Source organism: Ammospiza caudacuta, chromosome 20 (genome assembly GCF_027887145.1).
Source record: "Ammospiza caudacuta isolate bAmmCau1 chromosome 20, bAmmCau1.pri, whole genome shotgun sequence".
Lineage (NCBI taxonomy): Eukaryota > Metazoa > Chordata > Aves > Passeriformes > Passerellidae > Ammospiza > Ammospiza caudacuta.
Genome location: NC_080612.1, coordinates 7381537 through 7408482, shown reverse-complemented (window position 1 = coordinate 7408482; position 26946 = coordinate 7381537). Strand labels below are relative to the sequence as shown.

Genomic DNA, 26946 nt, shown 5'->3' with positions numbered 1-26946 from the left:
TTTGTGCTTGTTGTAACTCCTGGGAGAGGTGGGACACTGGTTTGTCACACATCATTTTGTCAAATGCCAATGAAGGTGCCTTGTTTTGCTTCTGAGAAGGCTCAGCACTGCTCCAGAGCTGGGACTTCCCAAGGGAATGGGGACTGATTATGACTCCCCTTTCCAGGGATGTGCCCCCATCACTTCCCCCTGGCAGCCCCACCCTGATGGTCACAGAGGGCTCTGGGTGTCTCCTCACTGGGGCTGGAGGTCAGAGCAGCTCTGGCCCAGTCTCACACCTGCACCCCTCTGCTTTACAACAACAGGAGAGCTGGAGCATCTCCCACACCAGAAGGACACTAAAGCAACCCCCCCTTCCTGCCTTCCCAATCACTGCTCCCATCCAGACATGCCAGCACTGAAAAGGTTGAAATTACTTTTAATTTTAGAAACAATTGGGGTTTAATGGAAGTGACAGCTGGGGGTTACTGTTCATCTCCACAGGAGAAAATGCCTCAGGTGTTCCCAGGGAGCCCTCAGAGCTCAGCTTTGCTCTGGCTTTTCCAGGCTGGCACAGGAGGGATGTCGGCAGCACAGCGGAAGCTGAGGTTGTCAGAGGCAGAGTCTGGTGTGTTCCCCATCCTCACAGGGAAAAAGAGACCCAAAATCAGGGATCCTTCCTCATTACACATATCCCCAATATGTTACAACACTCACAACCCTAACTGACCTGCTAGAACAGCCTAAAAACATCTTCCAATTCTCCTGAATTACTTCGGGAAAAGCATTTAGTTATTAATACCTACTGGAAAACACATGATTTGAGAAGCATTTAGGAATGGATTTATAGCAGGGGTGGTTTTAGCCATATTTGTAGTGTGCTCTGCCAACTGCTTCTCAAAAAAAATTGTGTAGGAACAAACAAACTTCTTTTAAAATAAAACCAACCCAGAAAAAATCCTTGTGCAGCAGCAGCTGGGCTTTGGCCAGACCTACCTGGTGGTAACACGAGCTCTGTGGTTGGCAGAGCCATCTGCAGTGTCAATCCACGAGGCCCCTCTCAGCACCTGCATCTTCTGAGCCCTGGGTGCCCTTCCTGGAGCTGGGAATTCTGATGCTGTCCATTCCCAGGTGTTTCCCAGCAGGTCATAGAGCCCTGAGATGGTTTTGTGTCAGAATTAGAACAGAATTAGGTATACAAGAAATGTAAATTTGGTGTATGGGAGGGGGAACAACGTTCAAAGGATCATTCAAGAGTGTGGTTTAATGGTGAGGCTGAAGAAATTCCTCACTGTATTTCAAACAGTGCACAAGGACAGGGCAGCCAGAAATGTCCTTGGAATTTTTGTTACACTCCACTGAGTTGCAAAACAACCCAGTTTTAATTAAAAGGAGCTGGTTTGGTGCCTGAAGTGCAGCAGGTGCACCTCAGCCAACTCCAGCCCCAACCATCGATGCTTTCCCTCTACTCCAGACCCCACACATCTAAACTCTGCCCAGCTCCAGGATTTGATAATTAGCATTAATTGAGGGAGCAGCTGCCATCCCCAGAGCAGGGTGAGGGTGCTGTGTACCGTAGCTGTTCTGGGCAGGGAAGGCTGTCACCGGGGAGACGCCGTGGTAGCCGTCCTCAGCCGTGTCCTCCCGAGGGAAATCACCCTGGGGGAACAGAGATCCCTCCCAGCAAAGAACCACCCCAGAAAAACCCCAAACCCTGCTCCTCACAGGGCTGTGCCACACTCCAAGTAAGCAAATAACTCTCTGGTGGCAATTTATGTTGGTCAAGAGAGATCAGCTACCTGAAGTTGTCCCAAGTTCCCTCTTCAAACAAATCTATGTGTGAATTTTTGGAAGCAGTAAAATCCTGCTTTCCCAGGGAGGATGGGCTGAGCCTGCTCCCTCTGAGGGTATTGTTACACCCCCCCAGAAGCTCAGTTTCAGTACCCCCAGTGTTTCCCAGGACACCCTCACTCAGTAGCTGAGTGAAACCCCCCCTGAGGACAGCCCAGCATGGATGGGATGATTTTTAGCCCAGCATGGATGGGATGATTTTTAGCCCAGCATGGACGGGATGATTTTTAGCCCAGCATGGACGGGATGATTTTTAGCCCAGCATGGATGGGATGATTTTTAGGACCTTACCTGCCACAGGTTTGTACGGTTTGCCTGGAACTTGTTTCCCCAGGGGTACATCCTTTCTGCCAGGGAGGAAAAGACACTTGTTAGCCCTGGGTCACTCCAGCCAGGCTTTCAGGATTGTCCTCTTCTACTCAGCTTGAGCTACTGAAGTTTGAAATATTTATTTTATGAATTATTAATATTACCACCCTCTCAGGCCAAAAGAGGTGGTTCAAGCCCCCTTCAAATCAACATCTGACAACATCCCTGGAGGGAGGGTTGGATCTGGTGGAACCAACAGCACTCCATGCCTGCTCAGAGCTTGTGCTACGTACGCTGCAGTCCTCCCCTGGCAGCAAACTCCCACTCCTCCTCCGACGGGAGCCGCTTCCCCTGCCAGGCACAGAAGGCCTGAGCATCGTTCCAGCTCACGTGCAGCACGGGGTAATCCAGCCTGTCCTTGATGCTGGAGCCAGGGCCTGAGGGCTGGCAGGGATTGAAGCAGACCGGAATTAATTTTATACAGTTTTCATTACAAAGGGAATGAGGGGTGGAAGAGACGAAAGGATGGAAAATGGTTTTTCACTTATTTTTAGTCAATAAGGTTCAGCACACACAACACACGAACTACCAGCATGGGGAGGAGTCACCACACCAGGATTTTACCACACCATGATTTCACCACAGCAGGATTTTATTACATCCAGATTTTACTACACCAGGATTTTACCACACCAGGATTTTACCACAGCAGGATTTTATTACATCCAGATTTTACTACACCAGGATTTTACCATACCAGGATTTTACACCAGGATTTTATCACATCAGGGTTTTACCATACCAGGATTTTACCACACCAAGACTTTACCACACCAGGATTTTATTACATCAAGATTTTATCACACCAGGATTTTATTACATCAAGATTTTACCACACCAGGATTTTATCACACCAGAATTTTACCTTTACAAAAGGGCTGCAGAAGGGAAATCACCTTACTACACCAGGATTTTATCACACCAGAATTTTACCATACCAGGATTTTATCACACCAGGATTTTACTCACCTGTCTCCAAAAAGCCTTCTTGATGGGCAGCCACCACGGGGCTGACTGGGGAAAGAAATGACACCAGGATTAAAACTGAACTGGTGACACCTGGACTGGTGACACCGTCCCACAGCAGGGTGTGTTAGTCAGGAAATGCTGCAGTTTGAGCTGGGTTATCACAGACATTTGGATGCTGCTTTCCCACAGAGCAGAGGCTTTTAAAAGTGAAAACAGATCAAGAGGCTCATGCTGTTCAGTTTTTCTATATTAAAGTTGGATTATTGAAGTACTTTGAAACACATTTTACTTCCTCCCAGCTCCCTGGAGCCCAGACAGACAGCTCACAGAGCATGGAAATAGAGGAGCACATGAATCAACCCCAGCTCAATCCTGCTGAGGTTCAAAAGCAAAACAACCCCAGATTAAAGAAAAACCTCTGAGAACAGCAGGCTCTGCAAAGAGGCAGCTGCTCCTCAGTGGAAAAGCAACACCAAACTCATCATAGGATTCACATTTACCTCCAGTTTTTGGGTGACTTTTTTTTTCAGCTCTTCAGATACGAAATCCTCAAAGACAAAGCTCCAGCCAAATGCTTCTGCTTCTGTTTTGTATTTCTTTTCTCTAACAAACTCCCTGGCATAAACACAACACGCTCTGGGTAAGAGTTCTTCAAGCTCTGCCTCACAAATCTGTTCATGCAACGAGTTCAGAGCAAGGCAAAATGTACAAAACTTACAGACCCCCCTGCTCCAGATGGTTTAATTTAGATTTAACAGATAAAACAGTCCAGGGAGCATCTTTGCACAGATTTGTTAATTTTTATGTCACCTGTGCAGGTAAACGCAGCCTGCACTCAGGTTTCTGTAATTGTGGAGAGAAAAAATCCCTTAAAAGCCAATAAAAGCTGTGGCTGCTGTTGGTGGAATAGGAGAAGAAGAGAGGGAGAGGGGAGAAAAGAGAAGAGAAGAGAAGAGAAGAGAAGAGAAGAGAAGAGAAGAGAAGAGAAGAGAAGAGAAGAGAAGAGAAGAGAAAGAATAGGGAGAGGAAAAGGACAGGAGGAGGAGGAGAAGAAAAAAGGAAGAGAGGAGGAGAAGAGGAGAAAAAAAGGAAGAGGAGGAGATGAAAAAAAGAAGAAAAAAAAGAGGAAAGAGAAGGACAAAAAAAAGGAAATAAAAGTGTGCTTGCAAGCTACACCACCACGATGGCTCAGCTTGCACCTGTGACAGTGATTTCCTATTGACAGACACATTTTTTTCCAATGAGCACCCAAGCATTGGCTTTCAGATTGCCAGGAACCACCTCCAGAACAGAACAGCTCGCACCACATCTGGCCCTGCCCTCCCCACAGCCACCCGAGCTCACCTGAAGTCCCTGTTTGTCACCGGGTGTTTGTCCAGAGCAAAGGGCTTCACTGTCACCTCCCTGGCGGGCTCCTCCTCGCCGCTCCTCTGCAGGGACCCCATCTGGAAGGTGCCCCCGGGCAGCTGCACCATGCTCCCATCCTCTGCGAGCGCTGGAAAGGCACAAATTCAGTACAAACTTCATTTAAAAACACTGGCCAGGCGCAGATACTGACGGGATGTCCCTGCGTGTGCTGGAAGGGGTGATGACAGCGATCGATGTCCGCATTTAAAATCCCATTGTCGGGAGGGGAGCGATCCCAGGCTGGGGCAGCAGCAGGGACTCCGGGAGGGCGATGCCAGGGGGGATTTCGGGGGTGCCATGGGAGGATTTTAGGGGTTCCGGGGGGATGTCGGGGCTCTCACCGCGCTGAGCCCCCAGCACCCCGCAGCACAGCAGCACCAGCCCCGCCGCTCCCATCGCGGAGCCGCGGAGGAGCCGCGGGCCCGACCCGGAGGCGCTGCGGGCTCGGGAAGCGCTTCCGGGGCAGCGCTTCTGTAAGAACGGGGATTTCTGTCCCTCCCCGGGAGCTAAAACTGCCGAGCACCGGAGCCACAGCAGCCCTCCCATACAAGGGAGGCGTTTTTTGGGTGTTTGAAAGGGTTTTTTTAAGGTTTTGTGTATGACAGAGGAAGGAGATTACTCTTAACACAAAGCACCGCTGGTTTTAGGGAAAATCATTCCATTCCCCTGCCACGAACCCACTGGAAGCTCTGCGCAGACCTCCTCTGGCACTGATTATCCATAAATAACGTAGAAGCATCACTATTAAAAACCCAACCCTTAAAACAGGTCCTTCAGCCCCCCCCCCCCCCCCAAGCCATTCTGCAGTGAACTCAGTTTTATTCATAAGCAAGTACAAAACTATTTAGTGATTGCCTTAATCCAGTTTTTAAAATTTACTGAACAAATTCCAGATCTGATCCCACCCTGTTCCCACAGCAGCAGCAGCAGTAATTTCACAAGTGTTGAGTAGTAATTTCACAAAATTGCCAAGGGTAGGACTCAGGAGTGCAGCCCCCACTGCAGAAGGTTTAAAGAACAGACACCCAAAGCACAGAACAGAACAGTTTATTGGGTAAAAATGGAAAGCAACTGCAGCCACACAGTTCAGTGAAATCAAAAATAAATAACTCCTTTTTAGAGCCAAATCTTTGATTAAGTTGCTGAGATTTTGGGTGGCCGTGTTTTCAAGGGGGCTGCCCCTCATGGCAGAGTGACTCCACCACAGCCAGGACAGGGCCCTGGGCTGGATTCCCTGGAGAAATTCCACAGGGAGCAGCTCCAGCTCAGCCCTTCAGGGAGGACATCCCAGCTCTCATGATTTCATCCACCAGGAGAATGTTGCTGGCAATCACCGTGCTGGAAACAGGAAAACAGCAAAGAAATATTGTTACAATTGCCAAACTCAGCTTCATTTGTGTGCTTCAAGACATCTTCCTGTACATGGGACCCCCAGTTTTTCATCACCTGAACACACACACACAGAGTAATGTCACAACTGAAATCCTGCCAGCCTTACCATGAATGAAGCAGCTGCTTTTTGACATTGTAATTATCCCAGATTCCAGCTGCTGCAGCCACCATGGGCTCCCCTGCAATGGAAGTGAAGAGCCTTTAAAAATCAGCTCACACAGAGACTTTCTGCTGGCTGACATCTGATATCCCTCACTGCATCCAACTGTGTGGTTTATCCTCTAAAAACCTCAAATCGGCACACACTGAACTACAGCAGCCTGACTGCCAAGGCTTCTGTGCAGCTTTTTATCAATAAAGATAAATCTTTCTGCACTCAGAGCCCTCTGTGCTTCAGAGCTGAGCCAGGTTCTTACTGGAGCATCAGCCTGTGGCTGAGGGAGTCCTTACCAGTGTTGAGATCAACCCCAGTGAGCTGCCCTGACTCCATGTGCTCTGCCTGGACCTTCACCAGCGTCTCCTGGGGATCATAGCCCGAGTTCTGGGCAAGCACCTGGCACAGAACAGAGGGATTGGTTTCATTTTGCTGATTACAGAGCCCTGCAGCAGAAAAAGCACTGAGTCTGTGTGTGCTTTAAAGCCAATTTATCACCCAGAACTCCTTTTACCTTAGGAATGATGAGCAGAGCATCAGCAAAAGCCTGAACTCCCAGCTGGGCTCTTCCTTTCACGTTGGGTTTGTGTTTCACAAGAGCATTGGCTACTGCCACCTCCAGAGCCCCTGCTCCTGGCACCACACATCCTGCAAGGGAACATCACCTGTTTCAGTTTAAACTGCTCATTTTTAGTGCAGTTTGATCTCTTCCCTCTGTACCCTGCACCTGAACAGGTGAGTAATCAACCCAGAACTATAAAATCACCTCACCCTGAGCTCAGGCTTGGATTGGAGCAGGAACCAAGGGGGCTGGATACAGAATTCCCTAATTTTGGGATGAGCTTCTACACACCTTCATGATGATGAACAGGGAGGGCACTCACCATCCTCAATGGCGTTTTTCACAGCCCGCAGCCCATCCCTCACTGCATCCTTGATCTGGGTCAGCGTGTGCTTGTTGGGGCCCCTGATGAGCAGGGTCACCGAGCGGGGGTTCTCACACTTCTCAATGAAGGTGTACTTCTCCTCCCCCTGGGGAAAACAGCATCAGGTTTGCCTGTCAGCCACTTGCTTCAGCAATTTGTGTACACAAATTAATAAACTGGATTCTGTCAGGCTGGGTTCTGCACTGACAGCACTTCAAGAAGTGATGAGAAGCAGCAGAACTTTATTTCTGTTTTCTCAGCCTGTGACAGGAGCAAACACCCAGGCAGATGTTCACATCCAAGTGGATTTTAAGTGTTTTATTTCACTACTCCAGCTTTACCCTTCCAACACTCGGTCACTCACCAGGGTGTACTCATAGACAAGCCCTGCGTGTCCCAGGCAGTCAGGAGTGAGATCCTCCACAGAGTTCATGGCAGTGCCACCACAGGCCAGGGTCAGTCTGACAGAGAACAGGCACAGCTCAGCTTTATGTTCAATAAAACCCAAAATCACTGCAGTATTTCAGCATGCAGATCCTAGGTTTGCAACAGTTTGGTTTTGTTCATGGAAGAGCTCTTTAAAAAACTGACTTGTAGAATTAAGGCTCCTCTGTAGGTGTCTGCATTTAAAGTATCCCGAGAGCTCAAACTGCCCTTTCTGCACTTTGTCCAAACTGCCCTGAGTTACACCAGAAGAGCTGCACAGACTGAAGTGGAATTTTTAGTCAAGCCTTTAAAGATGGATTTAAGCCAGACTTGACTGACTGTCTCAGTTTGGAAGAGCAGATTATTGTATTCTCTCCTCTCCCCAAAACTGACCTTTCCATGTTCCTCCTTTTAGCTCTCCTCAAAGCAACAATTCCTTCTTTGGCAAGGGCATCCAAGGAAAATGGGTCAATTCCCTGCAAACACAAAGGGACCATCAGCATAAGGACAAAGCTAAAATCACCTCCTCTCTCTCTGACACAAGATCTTCCTCAAGGCTCAGAGAAGATCTCAAGTAGGAACTGTACATTATATTCAGAATTATCAGCCTAAATTTAGCTAATTCTAGCACTTCAAATAATTTTTAGTTATTCTCTTCATCTCACCTTCTGGTTGATCACAACAAATCCTTTGTCTGAGTCGCCACAGACTTTTCTTTTCAACTCTATGATTTTGTTGACTCTGTCTTCAATGAACTTTCTTTCTGCTTTCACCAACTTCTCCCTCTCCTCAGCACTTTTGTAGAAGAATCCAGAGCTCACCTCCCTGAAGGGGAAAAAAAAACCCCACAAAAATGCAGTGAGAAAATTTCCTCTCTGCTGTAGAAATAAACTGGAGCATAAGGAATGAGCATAATGAATGTTTCTTCAGTAACATACTGAAGAAATCAACCCAGAACAAACCAGTCCCTCCAACCCACACTGATGTTCTGCTCTCTGGTTCAGAGCTTTTCCACTTCAAAAAATAAGGCAGATGCTTGAAACTGAGAGAACTCTGAAGTGTATTAATGTGTTTGCTCTACAATATCAAATTGTGCCCAAGAAAGGAAGGACTTTCAACCTTTCTGTGATCATACAACAAAATAAAACCCACTGTGAAGCTCTGCCTCTCACAGATTTGCTCACTCTCCACCTTTCCCAAAAGGGCTGCAGAAGGGAAATCACCTTTCCCCTTCAGTCTTGGCTGGTATTTAAGCACATTTTAAATCAAAGTCCTCAGGACAGGAGCATGTGCTGGGTACTCACGTTTTCTCATACTCCAGAGACACATTACAGGTAAGGATAAAAGCATCTTCCACTCTTTTCTTCATGTCAGGGTGGCGAGCTCCATGATCCAGCACCAGCCCCCTGATCAGCCTGCAAGGTTAAAAACCCCTCTGGGTGTCCATGGACACAAACACAGGGTTCCATGGAGCGTGAGAGTGGAACTGCTCCAGCCCAAACTGCCTGGGCACTGCTGGGTGATGTGTTCCCCTCCCAAGGGCATGCTCATCCCATCAAAAAGCACACCAGGCACAGTGGGAAAAAGGAATTTGCTCTGGCATGGTGTCTGACTGCACCAGCTATGAGGAAAGCTAGGGCAGAATTCATCCATGCACTGAGGGAAAGGGAAATCCTATGGAATACCCAATCCACAACCCAGTTTCCATTTATCAAATGCTGCTTTGTATTTAACAGATGCCAACCTAAAGCATTATCAAGCCACAGACACTAAGAAAAATGAGTATTTATCCAACATTGTTAAGCCAGCGAGGTTCTTTGCTATTTAGTAATTTCATTAAGGAATCAATTCAGTGAGTGAGAAACTTCTGACAGATTTAAGCCAGACTTGACTGACTGTCTCAGTTTGGAAGAGCAGATTATTGTAACCTCTCCCTCATAAAGTTATTTATGGCTGAAATTTGTATTTCAACTTTTCAGTGGCAGCTTTAGGACACCCTAAAAAGAAACCAAAACCCCTCAGGCTCCTCAAAGCTCAGGGTCCCATTAAATTGAAGCCCAAGGATCCTCCAGACTTACGTGGTGTCTGTCTCTGATTTGTGCTTCATCTCCATGATTTCCACCATGTACAGGTCAATGGGCTCCCCTGGTTTTCTGACTGTCAGGACAGAATCTACCACAGCCTGCAGAACAGGGGAGGGAAACATCCCAAAATCACCATCAGTCTTCCAAAGTGCAAGTTTACATCTTTCACACTTAAAATTATAATTGCAGCACTTCCACAGCTGGCTCTCTTCACCCACAGAGGCAGAGGTGACAGGGACACTCACCTCTGTCAGGATGTCAGCAAGCTCAGCGTGCACTTTAGTCCTGAGGGATGTCCTGGCAACATCAATGAGGGTCTCCCTGTCCATCTCCTTGGACACTTTGACCTGATCCAAAACCTCAAGTGCTTTTTCCTTGGCAATCTCAAATCCTTCTGCTACTATCCTAGGGTGCAAACCCTAAGGCAAGGGAAGAGAGATCATTAGACAATGGAAGATAAAATGGTTCTTTTTGCACAAACAGAACCTGTGGTTTCAACATTCCAAGGAATGGCAAAGCACAGGGAATATGCTGCCCAGGCCATGTGTTCTGTCCTTCTGAATACATGTAAAAGGAATGGAAATCCTTCCAATGCAGAGGAAAAGCACAGATTAATTTAGCACAGACTGAAACCAAGGGAACTACAAAGCACACTTGGGTGTTCGCTGTGCAATATCCACGTTTACCTGCCCTCAGGGAGGAGCTCCTGTCAAACACTCCAGAAGTGTTTTCAGTCCCACAAAACAAAGTAACAGCAGGTATCACCCAAAACCTCAAAAGCTACAGTATCCACAACAAGTGGGTTTGATTTTGAACACGGTTTAAATCCTCTCCTCCAGCTTTTCCCCGTTTTTACAACTTCTCATTTTAAGCAGAACAATGTATTTATGCTCCACTCCTGTTAAACATTTAACAAAAAAAGCCCACTGAAGGTTTCAACTTGCCCACCTATGAAACACTGCATACACACCTCAGAAATATAAAGATCTGCCTGCTTTAGGAGCTCTCCAATGATGAGGACATTTGAGGTGGTGCCATCTCCAGTGATGTCATCTTGTGCTGTTGCTACTTTTGCTATCAAGGAGGCCGTGGGGTGTTGGATTTGCTAGACAAAAATAAGAAGATGAGCAGTTAAGTGGTACAGCAAACGAAAATCCAAGACCAGAAGAAATGAAGAAAGAACTAAGAAAGAACTGAAGGCGATGTTCTGAAGGTTTACCCTAACTGTTTTGCTACTCCTTTGGCTGATTATTTTACTCATTCCGTTTGTATTTTTAACATTATTTTCTTTGCAGTATTGCCTCAACCTGCATTTATTTCTCCACCCTCCTCCCAAGGCGCATTTTGCTCCAATGGATAGGGGTGGCTGGGGCAGGGGGGACGCGATTCCCCCTCACCCAAAGGCGCTCGTCCCTCCCTAAACCCCCTGCTCGGAGCAGCCCCAGCTCACCATTTCCTGCAGCAGCACGTTGCCATCTTTGGTCAGCTTGATGTCTCCGGAGCCCGACACGAGCCTGCGGGCGGCACGGGCGGGTGAGCAGCGCCAACACACGTGTGAGGCCGCGGGCCCGCCCCGCTCCTTCCCCATCCATTCATCCATCCCACCCCGGCCCCAAAACACGTGCGGGGCCGCCCGCTCCTTCCCATCCCTCCATCCCTGAGCACGGACCCCTCCCGCCTCCGCCTTTGTTCCCCTCCCGGCCCCGCCGCTTCCCCTCACGCCTCCCCTCAGGCCGTGCTCCCCCCCAGCCCCACCCGCGGCGAGAGGCGCGGGGGCTCCCTCACATCTTCATGGTGCCCTTGGGGCCCAGGTTGGTCCTCAGCACGTCCTGCAGCCCGCGGGCCGCGCTGATGTTGACGGCCAGCGCGGCCTGGGCACGGGCCACCTCGGCCTTGGGGTTGAGCGCCTTCACCGCCATGACTGCGCTCCGCTCTGGGCCGCGCCGGCGGGGCGGAGCACCGCGGTCCCGCCTCCTGCCCGCCCCTTCTAGAACACTCCGGGCTCGCCCATTGGCTGCCCATCGCGAAGCAGAGTTTCTATTGGTTAATATGCCTGTCGCTCATCCCGGCTGCTCCCGCCGCCAAGGCGTCCCGGTTTTCATTGGTTCGTTGGCGCGCTAGCCGCGCTTCCATTGGCTGCAGAGCCTGTCGCTCCGCCTAGTCCCGCCCCTCCGTGCGTCTGAGGCGCGGGCGTGGCACCGCCCTCAGAGAGGATTGTGAGGGGAGCCCGGGGCCGGTGTGGGCGTGTGTGAACGGGCGGGGATGGTCGGTGCTTAATCCGCCTTCTGGTATCTCGGACACTCCCAGCAACTCCGCAGAACCGTCAGAATAAATAATTAAACCCAGTGATTTCACATTAGACCGATAAAATTAATAGTTTAGTGGCGTGGATTAATAATCAATGGTTCTTGGTTAAATTCGGGATTGAAGTTAATAAAAACGCATTTTCTCATAGCCCACAAGCTGATGTATAGGGAGCCGAGCCCTCCATAGCCCCCAGTGCACACCCTCTGCCCGGGGCTTTCCTGGACTGAATCCCTCCCGGGGGTTCTGAGGATGGGGATGGTCCCTCCCAAGGCCATGCAGAGGTTTCTGTCTAGAATAAAACCAGCAATATTATTGCCAAGACAACCTCGGTGGGTGCTGAAACATTTTCCCTACGCAGCCTGTCAGGGCTCACTCCCAATATTTGTGTCTTTGGACTCTGAAATGGAAAGACAAGTGAGTTTCCCTGGAGAGGAGCTGAAGAAGGAGCTCCCGCCATGGTCCCTCACACCCTGCGGGCACCGATTGCACCAGGCTTGAATCCCAAATTGCTCCGTCTGGGCTTGTCCCCTCCAACACCCACACGGCAACACCGGGTGTGACACAACCTCTTCTGATTCCAGGTGTTGCATGAGGCCCCACAATAATCCCCAGGCAGTTCCCTGTGCTCTGCAGCCCAGCTGCTCCAGAGGCTGCTGACCACAGGCACAATAGCCCTGAGGTCAGAATTTTGTCAGAATTTGGTGCAGGGAAGGCAGAGACCCTTCCCCAACCCTCTCCCACCAGGTGTGAAGATGCCCAGAGAAGCTGGAAGTGTCCAAGGCCAGGGTGGACCGGGCTTAGAGCAACCTGGGATAGTGGAAAGCGTTCCTGCCCATGGCTGAAACAAGATGCTCTTTAAGTTCCCTTCCAACCAAACCTATGGATTCTATGAAATCCTTCCCTCTCCATCCCACTTTTTGCAGCAGGGGGCTCTGGATGCAGCCCTGGATTGCTCCAGCAGTGCAGTGAGCTGGATGTATTTCCACACCATCTCCAGGAGTAAAGCCTGAGCCTGCTGCTGGGCCCAGTTTTGCTGCTTTTGGGGGAGCTTGATGGGAAATGCCAGTGTCAGGTGTCAGGGCAGCCTGGCTGGGCTTGGCTGCAGGCTGTGGCACCTGCTTTGGGTGAGGATCTCAGGTTTCTGGGCAAAATGCCACGCTGTGCTCAAGAGGAGGACTCCCACATGGGGCCTGTCTGTCTCCCTGGAGGGACAGCTGCTGATATCATTGGGATTGTGGTTTTTTAATGTTTTAGGTGGTGTTTGGACATCCTGCAAGTTTGGAGCCCTATTGTTGAGCAGTGTCTTGTGAAATATTTTGACGCTGGCTCCAATGGAGTGGCTGGGCTTTCTCCTCTGTGGTTGCAATCATTAGAAATAAACATTAAACATTGCAAAATGCAGGGAATCACAGTTGTCATTTCAATGTTAGCTCTGGAACTCTGTTAAAATGTTGTCTGCACTTCACTGGGATGCTGAAACCATAACAAAACAAACCACCAAACCTGGCCCAAGGCTGCTGTGCAAATAGCTAAAATGCAATGTCCAGTTAAAACACCCCGATCCCCTGCTCTGCCCTGGATTCTGGAACTCCCAGATCAAATATTTTCTAGCTCTTGCTTCTCTGGTTTGTTATTTTTTTGCTTGTTCCTCTCAGGGCTGTTCTCAGCAGAGGGCAGCCTTGTCAAACCCATCCCAGGCTTGTTAAATTTCATGTTTTCCTTGCTGATGCCTATGGAAAGGCAGGAATTGCCCATCCTAAAACATTTGTGGGGGTAGCAGTGATGTGGGCCAGATTCAGGTTTGTGAGAGGAATTATTTCTGCTGGAAAATAGAGAGAAAATTTAGTTTTGAGATTTTTTTTTTTAGGACCAGAAGGGGGAAAAGGGAAAAGCTGCTTTCAAAGACATCCTAATCCTCCATGCAGGTGGTTTCTGCTGGTTTTTTTTTTTTTTTTTTTGTAAAAATTGAGAGGTTCTGTAGTGACATACCAGAGCTGGGTACTGTGTTTGTATTTTCCTGAGCATCCACCTACAGCTCCCAGGCAGAGCTGTGTGTTTCCTTGCTGGCTCACATTCCTCAGGATAGTTATTTTGTGTTATAGTAACATTTCTCATGAGCATCTCCACATTAAAATCCCATTTTGCAGCATTTTTCAGCCATCAAGACAAGCTTTTTTCCCTTTTTTTTTTTCCAGCCTTGGCTGTAGAATTGTTCTATTTGTTTTTTATGTGTAATGAAAATAAAGGGCAAATGCTTACCAGACTTAAATTGCCCTATGAATTCAATGGATTACACCAGGTTAAAATCAAAATATTTAACTAAATTAAAGCCAACATGTCCATTAAACTAAGCCAAATAAAGGCAACATCCTTCATGAAATATTCAGCAGCAATTCTCTTAGTCAAGCCAGGCACTGCTTATCTTGGCAAAAACCCCTCTGAGATTCTCAGTAAAAGCCATTTTCTTTCATCTTTATCAAGATGGGTTTTCCTTTAACCTTATTCACAGAAATGATTTCTAAATCTGCTTTGAACAACATCCTGTCCTGCCACGATAAAGCTGACAAACAGCACTGGGCTGCTGATCCCTGGCACAGGGGCTTGGTCCCATCTTCTCCCGACTCAAGAAGCTCCTGAGAGATGATCCTGTCATGTACTGAGAAATTCTGAAAAAGCATAAAGGGAGGAGGGGCACAAAAGGTGATGGGATTTAATTAATAAATGGAATTTTGAGGGGTGACACTGCCAGGATGGCAGAATAGGTCATGCACAGAGCATGACTGGAGCACCCAGCGGTGCAGAACAGACGGGCAGCAGTCACAGGACTCCTGGCACAAGTTGACAAAAGCAGCTAAATCAGCTAAATCAGCTTTTCTTAACCTTGAACCAAACAACTCCTGGCCTGGCACTATCCCATTGTCCAAGCCACGGCAGTGAGCAAGGGAAGCTCTTCCGTGGGATGCCAAAACACAAGCACAGGCAGCTTTGGCCATTTTTCCACAGCTTTTGGGGACACAACACAGAGCCTTTTCCCACGCCTTTTCCCTTTGCTGTCGAGCTTTTGCCAGCTTTGGATGGGATTTGTGTGTGTAACTTCACTCAGGGATGCACTAACAGCTCAAGCCAAGAGGAGATATTGGAATTTTAAATTCCTGAAAGGCGGCTGTAGTCAGGTGGGGTTGGTCTCTTTTCCCAGGCAGCACTGACAGAAGGAGAGGACACAGCCTTAAGCAGTACCAAGGAAAATCTGGGTTGGATGTGAGGAAAAAGTTTTTTACAGAAATGGTGATAATGTTCTGGAATTGCTGCCCGGGGAGGTGGTGGAGTGCCCATCCCTGGGTGTGTTTAAAACAAGCCTGGATGTGGCACTGGGTGCCAGGGTTTAGCTGAGGTGTTGGGGCTGGGTTGGACTCGATGATCTTGAAGGTCTCTTCCAACCTGGTCATTCTGTGAATTCTGGGAATTTTGGGACTGGGGAGGTGGTGGAGTCCCCATCTCTGGATGTGTTTAACAAAGCCTGGATGTGGCACTGGGTGCCAGGGTTTAACAAAGCCTGGATGTGGCACTGGGTGCCAGGGTGTAGCTGAGGTGTTGAGGCTGGGTTGGACTCGATGATCTTGAAGGTCTCTTCCAACCTGGTCATTCTGTGATCGCAGCTCATAAATCCTCCCTTCTCTCCCGAAAACAGGAGATCTCCTCGCTGATTTCAGCCAGGAGAAGCTCCCGATTGCCGCTGCCCGGAGCTGCCCGTGAGGGCCGAGCGAGCCCCCCGCGCCCGCCGCTCCCTGCCCGGCCCGGCCTGGCCGGCTCCTCCCCTGGCCCGGGGCGGTCACACCTCTGCCGCCCTCGCTGGCAGCGAACAGCTTGCCCCGCTCTGCTCCCATGTGTGCGAGCACCTCAAACAAACCCCCCGGGCCGTCTGACTCAGCGCTTTATCAGGGGCCGAGCGGCAAAATGCGGCTGTCGTCCAGCGCAGCCCGTGCGCGGGGTTTGTGCCGCTGAGGGCTCAGCTGATCCCTCCCTGCCAGGCGCAGCCCGGAGCCTCCCGGCGGCAGCAGCAGCCGCGGCCGCTTCCCTTCTGTATCCTGTAAGTCACCGGGATCGTGCTTTTCTCGCAGCTCGGAAGGGGTTGGAGTTTGGCTCGCGGCTCCATAACACAAGGGGGGTTTTTCCAGCAGGGAAAACGAGGAGGATCTTGTGCCTTGTGCTGCCCGGCTGGTTTATAACAGCAGCGTGAATGAATGATGCAATCGGGCACGGGGGGAGCAGCGGCGTTTTGGCAGCAGGGGCGAGAGGGGATTGGAGAGTTGGGAGGTGGATGTCAACATCCTACAGGTTCCTTCTGCCCTTTTTCACCTGCTTTTCGCGAGGTGTTTGAATGAGTTCGCTGTGAGGCACTGCTGTGCAGAGAATCGTGCGGAGCTGCGAGCAGCTCATCTCTTGACTCGCAGGCAGCTTTGTGCCACTGCCTTTACAAACCGAGCAGGAGGTTAAAGCAAAACCCAAAATGAAATAGAAAATCCAGGAGGTTTAACAAAAAACCTAAAAAAATGAAGAAAACCCAGGAGATTAAGGACTGAGTTTTCCTATTCTCAGCCTGCAAGCCACAGAAAGTTATGTGTGGATGAGTCGAACTTCTAAAACTTTTATAAAACACAAACACAATTTGCTTAAATATAACTAATCTGCTTAAATGTATCAGCTTTCCTCTAAAGCTTTCAAGACGTTGCTAATTCTGAGGATGAAAGCTCAGCACAGAAAAGCTTTGCCACTGTATTATTCCCATTTTACAGACACAGAACTGGAAACAATGAGGATTAAGTGGTTTGTTTCAACTCATACCATGGAAACACTCCTGGGAATGTTCTTAGAAGCTGTAGGAGGAAAAGGTCCTGAAAAAAACTTTCAAGAACTATTTTCTCCAAATCCTTTGCTCTGAGCAGCAGTTTCCCTTCAAGGCAAAATAAACAGTTTAATGTGGTTGAACTTCTGTTAATGTTCAATGTTAAATGGGGAAGTGAATCAGAAATTGTTTGCAAACAAGGATATTCCTGAGTGCTGGGTAATATTTCATTAAGATTCACTTAATCTTCATTTTAAACAGCAATAAATGTGATCATCATGCAAAGTGGCAGCGTGGCAGCACTTGTGAAAGCTGAAATATGACAACAAGGGAGGTTTAGTCACAATGAGGGGTTTGAGATCTCATCAGAACCTTGCAGCCCCAGAACAGCTGCAGTTCTGAGCACCACTCACTGCTCCCATTGCATTTCCACATTACCTATGGATACAGAGGATGGGGCAGCTTTTCCCCATGAGGCAAGTGCCCTTTGAAGGGACAGCAAACAGAGAGGATTTCAGTTGTTTTCCTTTCCCATGTGCTCTTACATAATTCCCCTGTTTGTGACTCCACCCTGTCTATTATGAAAGAGAATTATTTATTGTGAAAATATCTTTATTTTTTTTTAACAGCCTAATGAAACATTTCATAGTCTGGAGGCAAGGAGATCTCATGGGAATTCCACTTTTCCCTTATAATTTTCTTTTTTCTCCATCTTTATCTCAAGTTTCACCCTACCTCTTTCTCTCTCACTCTTTTGTCTTCCTTAGTCGCTTCTTTGCCCAGTGTTCTTCTCTTCCCCATATTCTTCTTTCTACCTTTTCCCCATGGTATTTTATATCAGACCTCTTGAAATGTTTGCTGCTTGGATGTTTTTCAGGCTAGGAATTGATTACCTACCTGAAATTCAGTGGCAGGAAGATCAGAGATTCTCTATCAGTGTTTTTCATGTGGAAACAGAACCCATTATTTTGTGGGAATTTCTTCCCATCTCATTAAAACATTTACACTTTAAAGCAATAAGATGCTCTGTATTTGGAATAATTAATCTCTGCCACTTATACAGGCCTGGACCACTCTGGAATACAAAATTGCTTTTCCCTGACTGCAGCTGAGATTTGTCCATGGAAGGGTTTTACACAGCTTTAATTCTTTTTGCTGTGATGGTTTTTGCAATTCTTCCCTTCCAGTTTGTCATTTTTAGACAACATAAACCACAGTTTGAAACTGTTTTCAAATAGGAATAAAGAGAGGACAGGGTTAATTCCAACTATGACTCCACAATAATTCTTCTTTATTTGTCCATCAAAGTGCAAAGTCCAGCACAGCATTCATGCCATCATTGTCAGGGAAAGGAGCATGGGAAATGTGGACATCAGAGAGAAGGAAATGTGAACATTTCATCACTCCCAGCACACCTGTGGAGAGATAACCTTTTTCTGGGACAGATCAAAGCCTTGCATCCAGACCAAAATTACAGCTTGTCACTGAGCAATCACGTCACAGAGCAGTGTCCCTGTGGTCTTTGTGAGGTCCCCAGGATGAGGGAAGAGATGAATGTGACTCCATGTTCTCAGAAGGCTGATTGTATTATTTTATGATATTGTGTTATTATAGTAAAGAATACAGAAAGGATACAGACAGAAGGCTTAACAAGAATGATAATAAAAACTCATGACTCAGAGTCTGACACAGCTGGCTGTGATTGGTCATTAAGTAAAAACAATTCACATGAAACCAATCAACATTCACCTGTTGGTAAACAAAACAATTCACATGGAACCAATCAAACATTCACCTGTTGGTAAACAATGTCCAAACCACATTCCAAAGCAGCCAACACAGGAGAAGCAAATCAGATAATGATTGTTTTCACTTTTCTCTGAGCCTTCTCATCTTCCCAGGAGAAGCAATCCTGGCGAAGGGATTTTTCAGAGAATGTGACAGTGACATGTCCCCACACGGTGCCATTGCCTCACAGGGTTACAGAGCAGCCCCAGGTGTGGCAATGGTGGCTTTGCATCAGCAGGGTGGCTGCTGGGACACACGTTGGTGACGCCAATGTCACAGCTGCCCCGGAACACGGCCCTGCTGCCTGGAAATCTGGGAGCTTTCACTGCAAACACCAGCACAGCTCTGCAGCCCAGGGCAAGTCAAGGCTAAAACAAACGTGGAATTCACGTGGCACCTGCCCAGCCAGTGCCAAGGCTGACCTCAGAGCTGGCCTCTGGCCACCAGGCCTCACCTCAGAGCTGGGTGCTGGCAGAGGCAAGTTCTCATGTCCAGTTTTCTTTTACATGCTGTGCTGATGGCTGATAGCTCATTTAACTAATTATGACTATTATATAGCTATTATATATGAAGTTCTGATGTCCACGAAGTTCTGATGTCCATGAAGTTCTGATGTCCACCTTTCTTTCACATGCTGTGCTGATGGCTGATAGCTCATTTAACTAATTATGACTGTTATATAACTATTATGACTATTATATAGTTATCAGTTACTCATGATAACGAATTTTTCTTACATGTCCGGTGCAGTCTTTGGAGAAAAAGATAAAACCCCACATGGCCTGCAGCAAATAATCCTTTAGTCATGGTCCTAAAGCTGGACTGGGGTTTTATGGTGTGCACCAAGGGCAGGGTTGTGCCAAACTGCAGTTCAGAGGGGCTCTGTAAAGCCCTTTTTTGGGATATCTCCTCTCGTGCCACCACCCCTCAAAGGCAGCAGAATAAAGCCCACAAATGTCCTGTCTGAGCCTCTCATGTCACTCATTGTCCCTTGCTCATTGACCTCTCCTGCTTGTCAGGCAGACACAGCTCCTGGCTGTTCACAGCAGGTTCCACCACTCAGGCTGGGTGGTTCCTTCACACAGATTTCCACCTCCCCACAACAGATTGGAGCATTCTCTTTTATTCCATGCAAAGAGCAGATAAGAGAGGTGTGTGCTCTACATTTGTAGTGATGATGGGAATTTTTCATAAAGCTTTTTGTGTATCCCAACATTCATCACGTCCTGGGAATAAACCCAAAGGTTCTTGTTCCTGCTTTGACCATTAGTGAGAGGAAAACAAAAGATTAAAGGTTATAAAGACACCTATAATTCTTAAGAATGTGCTGTTTGATGGTGTTTTTCCCCTGTCACAGGAAAAGAACCTGCAGCCCAGATCAATCATACAAGACATGTCCTGAGAGATGTCTGAGAGATTGGAAAAAACAAAAACTTATACAAAAATCTGAGAAGTGAGATAAATAGGCAGGTGTTGTTTGTGTCTAAATTACAGATTAGTAAACAGTAACATCCACACTGAATGAATTCCCCTTTGAAAGCACAAGGAGAGTAGGGATGAGTAAGAAGATATTTAAATCCTTAAGCTTCTGATCTGCAGAAGTGCTCACCATGTTGAAGTGGACAGATCTAACAGGGCAGAAAAGAAACTTTTGTCATTAAAGGGGTAGAAAATGGGACTATTATGGAAAGGGATTAAAATTATTTGTCAGGGACTATTATGTAAAATGTAATGTGTCATAGACATCTTTTATGGAAAATCCTTTCCTTAGGATTTTTCCTCCTGAGAAGCTGAGAGGCCTCAGGAACAAAATGCAAACATTGATTGATTATCTGCTGCTGTGGAATGCAACAGGTGCATCTGTGATTGGTCTCAAGTGGTTGTTTGGAATTAATGGCCAATCACAGTCAGCTGGCTTGGACTCTCTGTCTGAGACACAAGCCTTTGTTATCATTCTTTCTTTTCCTATTCTTAGCCAGCCTTCTGATGAAATCCTTTCTTCTATTCTTTTAGTATAGTTTTAATATAATATATATCATAAAATAATAAGTCAAGCCTTCTGAAACATGGAGTCAGATCCTCTTCTCTTCCCTCATCCTCAGACCCTGTGAGCATGGTCACAGTGATGTCTTGATGGTTGAGAGAAGTTCTCAAGGGCCAAGGGTCTGATGGGTTTATAAAAGGCTAATCCCCAATGTTAATGGTCCAGTCTTTTATTAATGAGGATGTAGGACAGGATCTAAACCTTCCTGATTTAGGGATAACCACTCATTGATAGGTTTGGGATCGTTTGTAATCAATCCTTAGGGCCTGGGTGTCCTGCAGCAACTGCTGTGAGAGATGAGAAACCAAGGTCCCCCTGATCTGAACCAGAGCCCTGCAACCCCACAGAGCTCTTGGCAGCCTGGCGCCTCAGGCAGTGCCAAGGATTGCAACCTTGAACACACGAAGGGGCTGAGGCAGCAGACAACAAATCAGCAGCAGCCCAGGGCTCCACGGCCCACCTGGAGCACGAGCTGACCATCAGTAGGCAGCAACAGCAGGAGCAAATCAGCAGCTGGGGCAGACCTCCACCACCATTCCCTCCTCAGGGATAAAAGCCCTGAGCCGCCTGCGCTCGGCCCTTCTCGCCCACACCAGAGCAGCAGCACCAATGGCTCAGGAAACAGTGCACTACTCCCACTCAGAGAAAGATTTCATCTTGTCCCCTCACAGTAAGAAGGCTCCCAAAAGGATGGCATCCCTGATGGAGCTGAAGGAGATCTTCCGCAGCGCCGACGCCGTGTGCTTCGACGTGGACAGCACCGTCATCAGGGAGGAGGGCATCGACGAGCTGGCCAAGTTCTGCGGGGTCGGGGACGCCGTGGCAGAGATGTGAGTGGGGCTGGGGAGCTCACACAGGGCCAGGCAGAGTGAGCCATGGCAGAGATGTGAGTGGGGCTGGGGAGCTCACACAGGGCCAGGCAGAGTGAGCCATGGCAGAGATGTGAGTGGGGCTGGGGAGCTCAAACAGGGCCAGGCAGAATGAGCCATGGCTGGGGAGCTCTCACAGGTCAGGAAAGCAGAGTGAGCCATGGCAGAGATATGAGTAAGGCTGGGGAGCTCAAACAGGGCCAGGCAGAATGAGCCATGGCTGGGGAGCTCACACAGGCCAGGCAGAATGAGCCAGGGGTGATGGAGCTGTGAGCATGGATTGGTCTGTGAGCATGGATTTGTCCTTTACAGTAATTTGGTTCTGTTGTAGATGGTTACAGTTTGTAAAGGGGTGGGGGTAATAAGTGGATGAGGATGGGGTAACAAGTGGGGGGTAATAAGTGGATGAGGATGGGGTAATAAGTGGGGTAATAAGTGGATGAGGATGGGGTAATAAGTGGATGAGGATTGGGGTGATAAGGATGAGGTGACTTGGTTTGCGAATTGTGAGGCTGCCCAACAAAACTATCCTGGAATTAAATCTCTATTGGTAATTTTGAATTAAATCTCTAGTAGTAATTTTGAATTAAATCTCTATTGGTAATTTTGATAGACTAAGAGCAGCCCTCATCATTAAACTTGGCTAAGCACTACCAAACTTTATTCTGAATGAGAAAACCTTACCATGAGATGGAGGAGAGGGGACAGCACTCCCAACCCATGGCTGAGGCTGGGAAACAGCACAAGCTGAAGCTTTCAGCCAAAGCTCTGTTGGATTCAGCTCAGGGATATGAAGTGTCCCTGATTTGATGTCTGTCTGTCCCCCAGGACCCGCAGAGCCATGGGTGGCACTGTGACATTCAAGGCAGCTCTCACAGCACGGTTAGGTCTCATCAGGCCCTCCTATGAACAAGTGCAGAAATTAATATCTGACAACCCACCTCAGCTAACTCCAGGAATAAGGTAAGAAGAATTGAATTTTTATTTTTTTTTAAGTGTTCAGGAAGCAGATGGAATAAATAAAGCAAATTCAGTGTCATTAGTGATGCTGTAAGGCCACAGAGCTGGTTTGTGTTGCCTTTCCTGCCCCATCTCCATGCTGGGTGTGTGCAGAGCTTGGATCAGGAGCCTGGCTCCATGGCTAGTGGTTAAACATCCATGGAAAAAGAAAAGATTCTTAGATATTAACTGGCACCTTGGCTGCCAAGCTCAGATCCTGGCTGGAGGATTAAATGGCCATGGAAAAGAATCTGTTCAACCTCTGGTTTTTCAGGGGTGATGGGACTGGGAGGAGATTTAATACCTCCCTAAATTTGGTCTATTCTGCAACTCTGTTACCTCTCTCTGACTCTGCTCAGTGCAGTTTGGGGGATCCATTGCCTGGAGCAACCCATTCTGCAGTCCCTCAAAACATTAAAATTAAAGCAAACACGCATAAATATGTGTGTATACACAAAAATATGTGTATTCATTCATCCTGAGGTTTGGAATGAACACAAACTACTTAAACTGAAAAGCTCTGGGGATTTTTTCCCTATTCAAATTGTTTCTATCAATTGAAAAGAATTCCTTTACTACAAAATCTGACCATAGCTTCAAGTCTGAAATATTTTTAGCATATAAAAAGAGTTTTTTATGATCCTGTGCTTGTATTTTATCTTTTTTTCTGTAGAAGACAGCTAGAGGTAGCTACAAAGAGAACATTGTTTCTTCAGGATCATGTGATTTTCCTTTTCGTTCCTTCTCTTTCTTCCTCCTTTTCTGTGTCCTGCTTTAAGGCTCTGCTTTGCTTTTCAGTCTTTATTGTTTCTGCTGGTCCTGCCACCCCTTCCCCTTGCTGCAGGCTGATCTTTTGCCTCCAGAGCCAAATCCCAAAACTCTGCACTGCCTTCAAGTCCTGCTGGCATTACTGGAGTCACAAACTTCTTTTTTTCATTCCTTTTCTCTAGCTGCTGCCTTCTTCTAAAGATGGCATTGATGTCCAGCATCTGGTGAACCAACTCTGAGCTAGCAAACATTTGCATTTTGCACTTTTCAGCCCACTTAGCATTTTGGAGCACTGGTTTTGTCTCATCCCCTGCTTTTTGCTGCATTCCAGATGAGAAAAAAAAATAATAATTGAACTGGATCTGCTCTCACTTGTTCAAGGGAATTAATGTGGAAGTGGAAAGAAAACAGTTTTAGGGAGTGTTTGTTTTTGAGGAATGAAATGATGGTTTTGTGCAGCTCTTGCCAGCCAGGTGTGGGCACAAACAGAGAGGGAAAAGCTTTGGGCAGCAGAGATGGAAGGAGCACAGCCCAAACGAAGCTGGAATAGCACAAACACCCCAAACGAAGCTGGAATAGCACAAAGCCTGGCTCAGGGAGGATTTATTTCACCTTTGTCTGTCTGTCCTCAGGGAGCTGGTGAGCAGACTCCACCAACGAGGGGTTCAGGTGTTCCTGGTCTCGGGGGGCTTTCAGAGCATTGTGGAACACGTGGCCCTGCAGCTGAACATCCCCACAGCAAACGTCTTTGCCAACAGGCTCAAGTTCTACTTCAACGGTGAGAGCCCCCTGCAAACTCCTCCCTCTGCTGATCAATGGCACTTTCCTGCTCCAGCTCTCAGATACTGGGCTGCAGGCACCGTCCTGTTATCAATCCATGGAGGAAAATCACAGAACCTTACCAAAAACCAGCTCAGGGCATCTCAGTGTAAGGAATAGAGCCGGAGTTACTTTTTAATTGCAAGCTGTGCCAAAGGTAAAACTGTGCAGCTGCTGAGAGCAGAGTTTCATTTTCTCCTCTCCTCCAAGTTAAAGAGTCCATGACCTGAGGTGCTCTCCCAGCCCTGCCTTTCAGGGGCTTTGGGCCCTGGAGCTGCTCTGGGTTTGAAGCTATGTCCCAGCAGAGCTGGAGGTGCTGAGGTTGTTCTTACTCAGGCTTTCCTACACTCTGCATCATCCTGGGTGCTGCTCTGGGATGTTCACACCAGAGTGGCTGGGAATGGATTGGTAGCACTGCCCACACTGGTTTTCCCTGAAATTGTCTCTATTTTTCTTTGAAACACTTGGGTGAAATCTCAGCCTTAAACTTACTGATTTGGGATGCTGTGCTGTGAGTTTTACAGGGCTGCATGCACTGAAATCAAGACCACAGACAGAGATTTTTCCTTCATTTACCAGAAAATATCTGTATTTCCAACTTGTCCCTCCTTTGTTTTCTAGGAGAATATGCAGGATTTGATGAAACACAACCAACAGCTGAATCAGGGGGGAAAGGAAAGGTTATCACTCATCTGAAAGAACAGTTCCATTTCAAGAAGGTGGTTATGATTGGGGATGGAGCTACAGACATGGAAGCCTGCCCTCCTGGAGTGAGTATTGCAGAAATCCTGAATTCCTTCTGAGCAAATCCTTGGGGCAAAGAGAAGAGTGGGGTTTGGATTCTTTAATTAAAAATTAACAGAAAGACAACTTTTATAAATGCTCATGTCTTAGGAGAGATTTTAATTCCAGCTCTCCTTCAGCTCCTTTCCCTACACAAAAGTCTCCCAATACCCCAAAACTGCTCAGGATTTGTTTAATGCTTCCCACCTCAAGGCAAAAAAAAAAAAAAAAAAAGAAGAAAAAAATAAAATTAAAAAAAAGTTGCAATGGAAATTTTAAATCCTGCACTTTCACTGCAGGGGGTTTTGTGAGATGTAGAAATGATGATTGCTCTGGTTAATGATTGAGGACAGGGTTAAACTTTGCTTTTGGTATCTCTGGGATGAGGCAAACAGAGGTAAGACAAACAGGAGAGGGGTAATTGTGGGATGCTCATGCATGAGCCAATGTTTACCTGCTCTTGAATGCAATTGCATCACATTTACATCAGATTGTTCAGATTTTACTGAGAATCTGGAAGCTACAAGGCACTGAGGAAAATCCCAATAACCAAAATGCTGCAGAATGAATTGTTAATAAATCTGAAAAATGAACATGCAAAGGAAAACAGGGTAGAGATTTTAAAAGCCAATCTTAAAAGCAAATTTAATTACTGAGAGCTCCCTCCTTCCATGCAATAACCCATGTGCCCATTCCTTGTGTTTCTCCAGGATTGCTTCATTGGATTTGGAGGCAATGTGGTCAGAAAGCAAGTGAAGGAGAAAGCCAAGTGGTACATCACCCACTTTGATGAACTGCTAAAGGAGCTGGAAGAGCGATAAATCCTCCTGTAAAATAATCTATTTAACACCTGTAAATCCATTATACAATGCCATTAAACATTTATTTGTTTGCAAACTTGTGGGCTGGAGTTTTTTAATGATTCTGGGGGTTGGGGACCTTCCACTCTGGCACCATGCTGCTCAGATAGGTTGGAATGAAAATGGGGAATGTTTTTAATAAAACTTTCCTATGGTGGAAGAAATAAATTATTTACTTCCAAGGGAAGACTAAACATAGAAAATAAAAAGTTAAAAATACCTGAAGAGATTATCTCTTGGTCAATATTGGACATCTGTTGTTTCATCAGTAATGCGTTGTTTATTTTGGGTAACCAAAAAAGAACAAGGTCACAAACAAAAACTTTGCCTAATCAAGAATAATAACAGTAATAATAACATTAATTATTATTATTATTATTATTATTATCTTTTACTGCCACAAACAAGAACTTTGCCTAATCAATAATAACAATAATAATGATTATGATATTAATAATATAATTCAGGCTGTAGTTTGCAAGTACCTTTCACTGCACAGAATCCCAGCTGCAGGTAAGCAGTGAACAGGTGGAAAACATCCCTAAATATCTCTGATTTCATTAAAATTATGGCCACAGAGAACCTGTGGTGTCATCCGTTACTCAACATCAGTTACTCAACCTGTCTGGGGCAGGAGCTGCAGGGAAATCTGAGATGCAATGTTCACCCCTGGCCAAGAAATATTTTCAGGTCAGGGACTGAGTGGTTTCTATTCTTCATCAAAATGTTCCAATCAAACTCCAAAGTGCTGATTTTGGGAAGTGGTCTCAGTGTTTGTGGAATGTTTTATTCATTTCCAACCCACCCCCAGCAGCTGTAATGGGATGGGAACGAATTAATCAACATTTAAAGGAAATTCTGGGAGACTTCATTCCCTTCCTCTGCCTCCAGTGTGGATTAACCACCCCTAAACTCTGCCAGAGTTAAGCCTGACCTGTTCTAAGAACTCCTCTGAGCTCCAGCTGATGGATCCTGGTTTTTTCAGGAGTTTCTTCAGTGTCTGATCCAGGAGAACACACCTGGTAAACGCTGACAACTCTCCTGAGTGTTTTTCACATTGTGGGATTTTTATTTCCCTGACTTGTAAGAATCTCACCTGTGAGGATGTGAAAAGCTTTAGCAATGTTAAAATCCATCACACCTGCCCCTTCCTTCCATCCCCACCACACACAGGAGAAAGATGGGTAAATATGGTATGATTTAATGTAAAAAACATTTAATATCTGCTGAGGTTTTTATCTTCTAAGTCCTTACAAAGAGCCCCAGCATTTTTCCAGAAACTGAAGTGTGGCAATTCTCTTTCACCCCA

At 46.9% G+C, this 26946-nt stretch overlaps 3 protein-coding genes and 2 non-coding genes across 6 annotated transcripts; 1 reads left to right on the top strand and 4 right to left on the bottom strand.

The window, feature by feature from the left end:
* Positions 1–401: 401 nt before the first annotated feature.
* SUMF2 (sulfatase modifying factor 2) lies at positions 402–5042 on the bottom strand. Its single transcript, XM_058817858.1, has 9 exons — positions 4917–5042; positions 4513–4663; positions 3669–3783; positions 3169–3213; positions 2433–2583; positions 2122–2177; positions 1554–1638; positions 976–1135; positions 402–621 (listed from the first exon to the last, which is right to left on the bottom strand). The coding sequence occupies exons 1-9, from the start codon at positions 4969–4971 to the stop codon at positions 516–518; spliced, it is 924 nt and encodes a 307-aa protein (XP_058673841.1). The 5' UTR covers positions 4972–5042; the 3' UTR covers positions 402–515.
* Positions 5043–5606: 564 nt separating this feature from the next.
* On the bottom strand, positions 5607–11505 carry CCT6A (chaperonin containing TCP1 subunit 6A). The gene is made up of 14 exons (XM_058817793.1): positions 11343–11505; positions 11008–11071; positions 10528–10662; positions 9803–9976; positions 9552–9655; positions 8778–8888; positions 8139–8298; positions 7867–7949; positions 7412–7508; positions 7006–7153; positions 6636–6769; positions 6418–6520; positions 6074–6146; positions 5607–5913 (listed from the first exon to the last, which is right to left on the bottom strand). Exons 1-14 carry the CDS (start codon positions 11474–11476, stop codon positions 5841–5843), a joined length of 1593 nt encoding a protein of 530 aa, XP_058673776.1. The 5' UTR covers positions 11477–11505; the 3' UTR covers positions 5607–5840.
* On the bottom strand, positions 8994–9128 carry LOC131566703 (small nucleolar RNA SNORA15). Its single transcript, XR_009275578.1, has one exon. It is a non-coding gene; the product is annotated as a small nucleolar RNA SNORA15 (small nucleolar RNA).
* Positions 10100–10230, bottom strand: LOC131566704 (small nucleolar RNA SNORA22). Its single transcript, XR_009275579.1, has one exon. It is a non-coding gene; the product is annotated as a small nucleolar RNA SNORA22 (small nucleolar RNA).
* A 4353-nt stretch (positions 11506–15858) lies between the features above and the next one.
* On the top strand, positions 15859–25674 carry PSPH (phosphoserine phosphatase). 2 transcript variants are annotated; one of them, XM_058817914.1, is made up of 6 exons: positions 15859–15951; positions 21211–21369; positions 22237–22371; positions 23808–23953; positions 24616–24764; positions 25488–25674. In XM_058817914.1, the coding sequence occupies exons 2-6, from the start codon at positions 21230–21232 to the stop codon at positions 25596–25598; spliced, it is 681 nt and encodes a 226-aa protein (XP_058673897.1). In that variant the 5' UTR covers positions 15859–15951; positions 21211–21229; the 3' UTR covers positions 25599–25674. The 2 variants fall into 2 exon arrangements, with proteins under 2 accessions (XP_058673897.1, XP_058673896.1); XM_058817913.1 differs by lacking the exon at positions 15859–15951 and having other exon boundaries at positions 21109–21369.
* The last annotated feature ends 1272 nt before the right edge of the window (positions 25675–26946 follow it).

What these genes read in the sequence shown, in the direction of transcription:
- CCT6A (XM_058817793.1), bottom strand. Translation starts at nt 11,476, where the DNA reads ATGGCGGTGAAGGCGCTCAACCCCAAGGCCGAGGTGGCCCGTGCCCAG. An exon ending in TCTCTGGAGTATGAGAAAAC is followed by an intron (nt 8,299 to 8,777) that starts GTGAGTACCCAG and finishes TTTCCCCTTCAG; the next exon opens with GGAGGTGAGCTCTGGATTCT. An exon ending in TTGTCTATGAGTACACCCTG is followed by an intron (nt 7,154 to 7,411) that starts GTGAGTGACCGA and finishes TGTTTTCCCCAG; the next exon opens with GGGGAGGAGAAGTACACCTT.
- PSPH (XM_058817913.1), top strand. Translation starts at nt 21,149, where the DNA reads ATGGCTCAGGAAACAGTGCACTACTCCCACTCAGAGAAAGATTTCATC. An exon ending in GCTCAAGTTCTACTTCAACG is followed by an intron (nt 23,954 to 24,615) that starts GTGAGAGCCCCC and finishes TTTGTTTTCTAG; the next exon opens with GAGAATATGCAGGATTTGAT. An exon ending in TGGAAGCCTGCCCTCCTGGA is followed by an intron (nt 24,765 to 25,487) that starts GTGAGTATTGCA and finishes GTGTTTCTCCAG; the next exon opens with GATTGCTTCATTGGATTTGG.
- SUMF2 (XM_058817858.1), bottom strand. Translation starts at nt 4,971, where the DNA reads ATGGGAGCGGCGGGGCTGGTGCTGCTGTGCTGCGGGGTGCTGGGGGCT. An exon ending in TGCCAGGGGAGGACTGCAGC is followed by an intron (nt 2,178 to 2,432) that starts GTACGTAGCACA and finishes CCTCCCTGGCAG; the next exon opens with AAAGGATGTACCCCTGGGGA. An exon ending in ACCGTACAAACCTGTGGCAG is followed by an intron (nt 1,639 to 2,121) that starts GTAAGGTCCTAA and finishes CTGTTCCCCCAG; the next exon opens with GGTGATTTCCCTCGGGAGGA.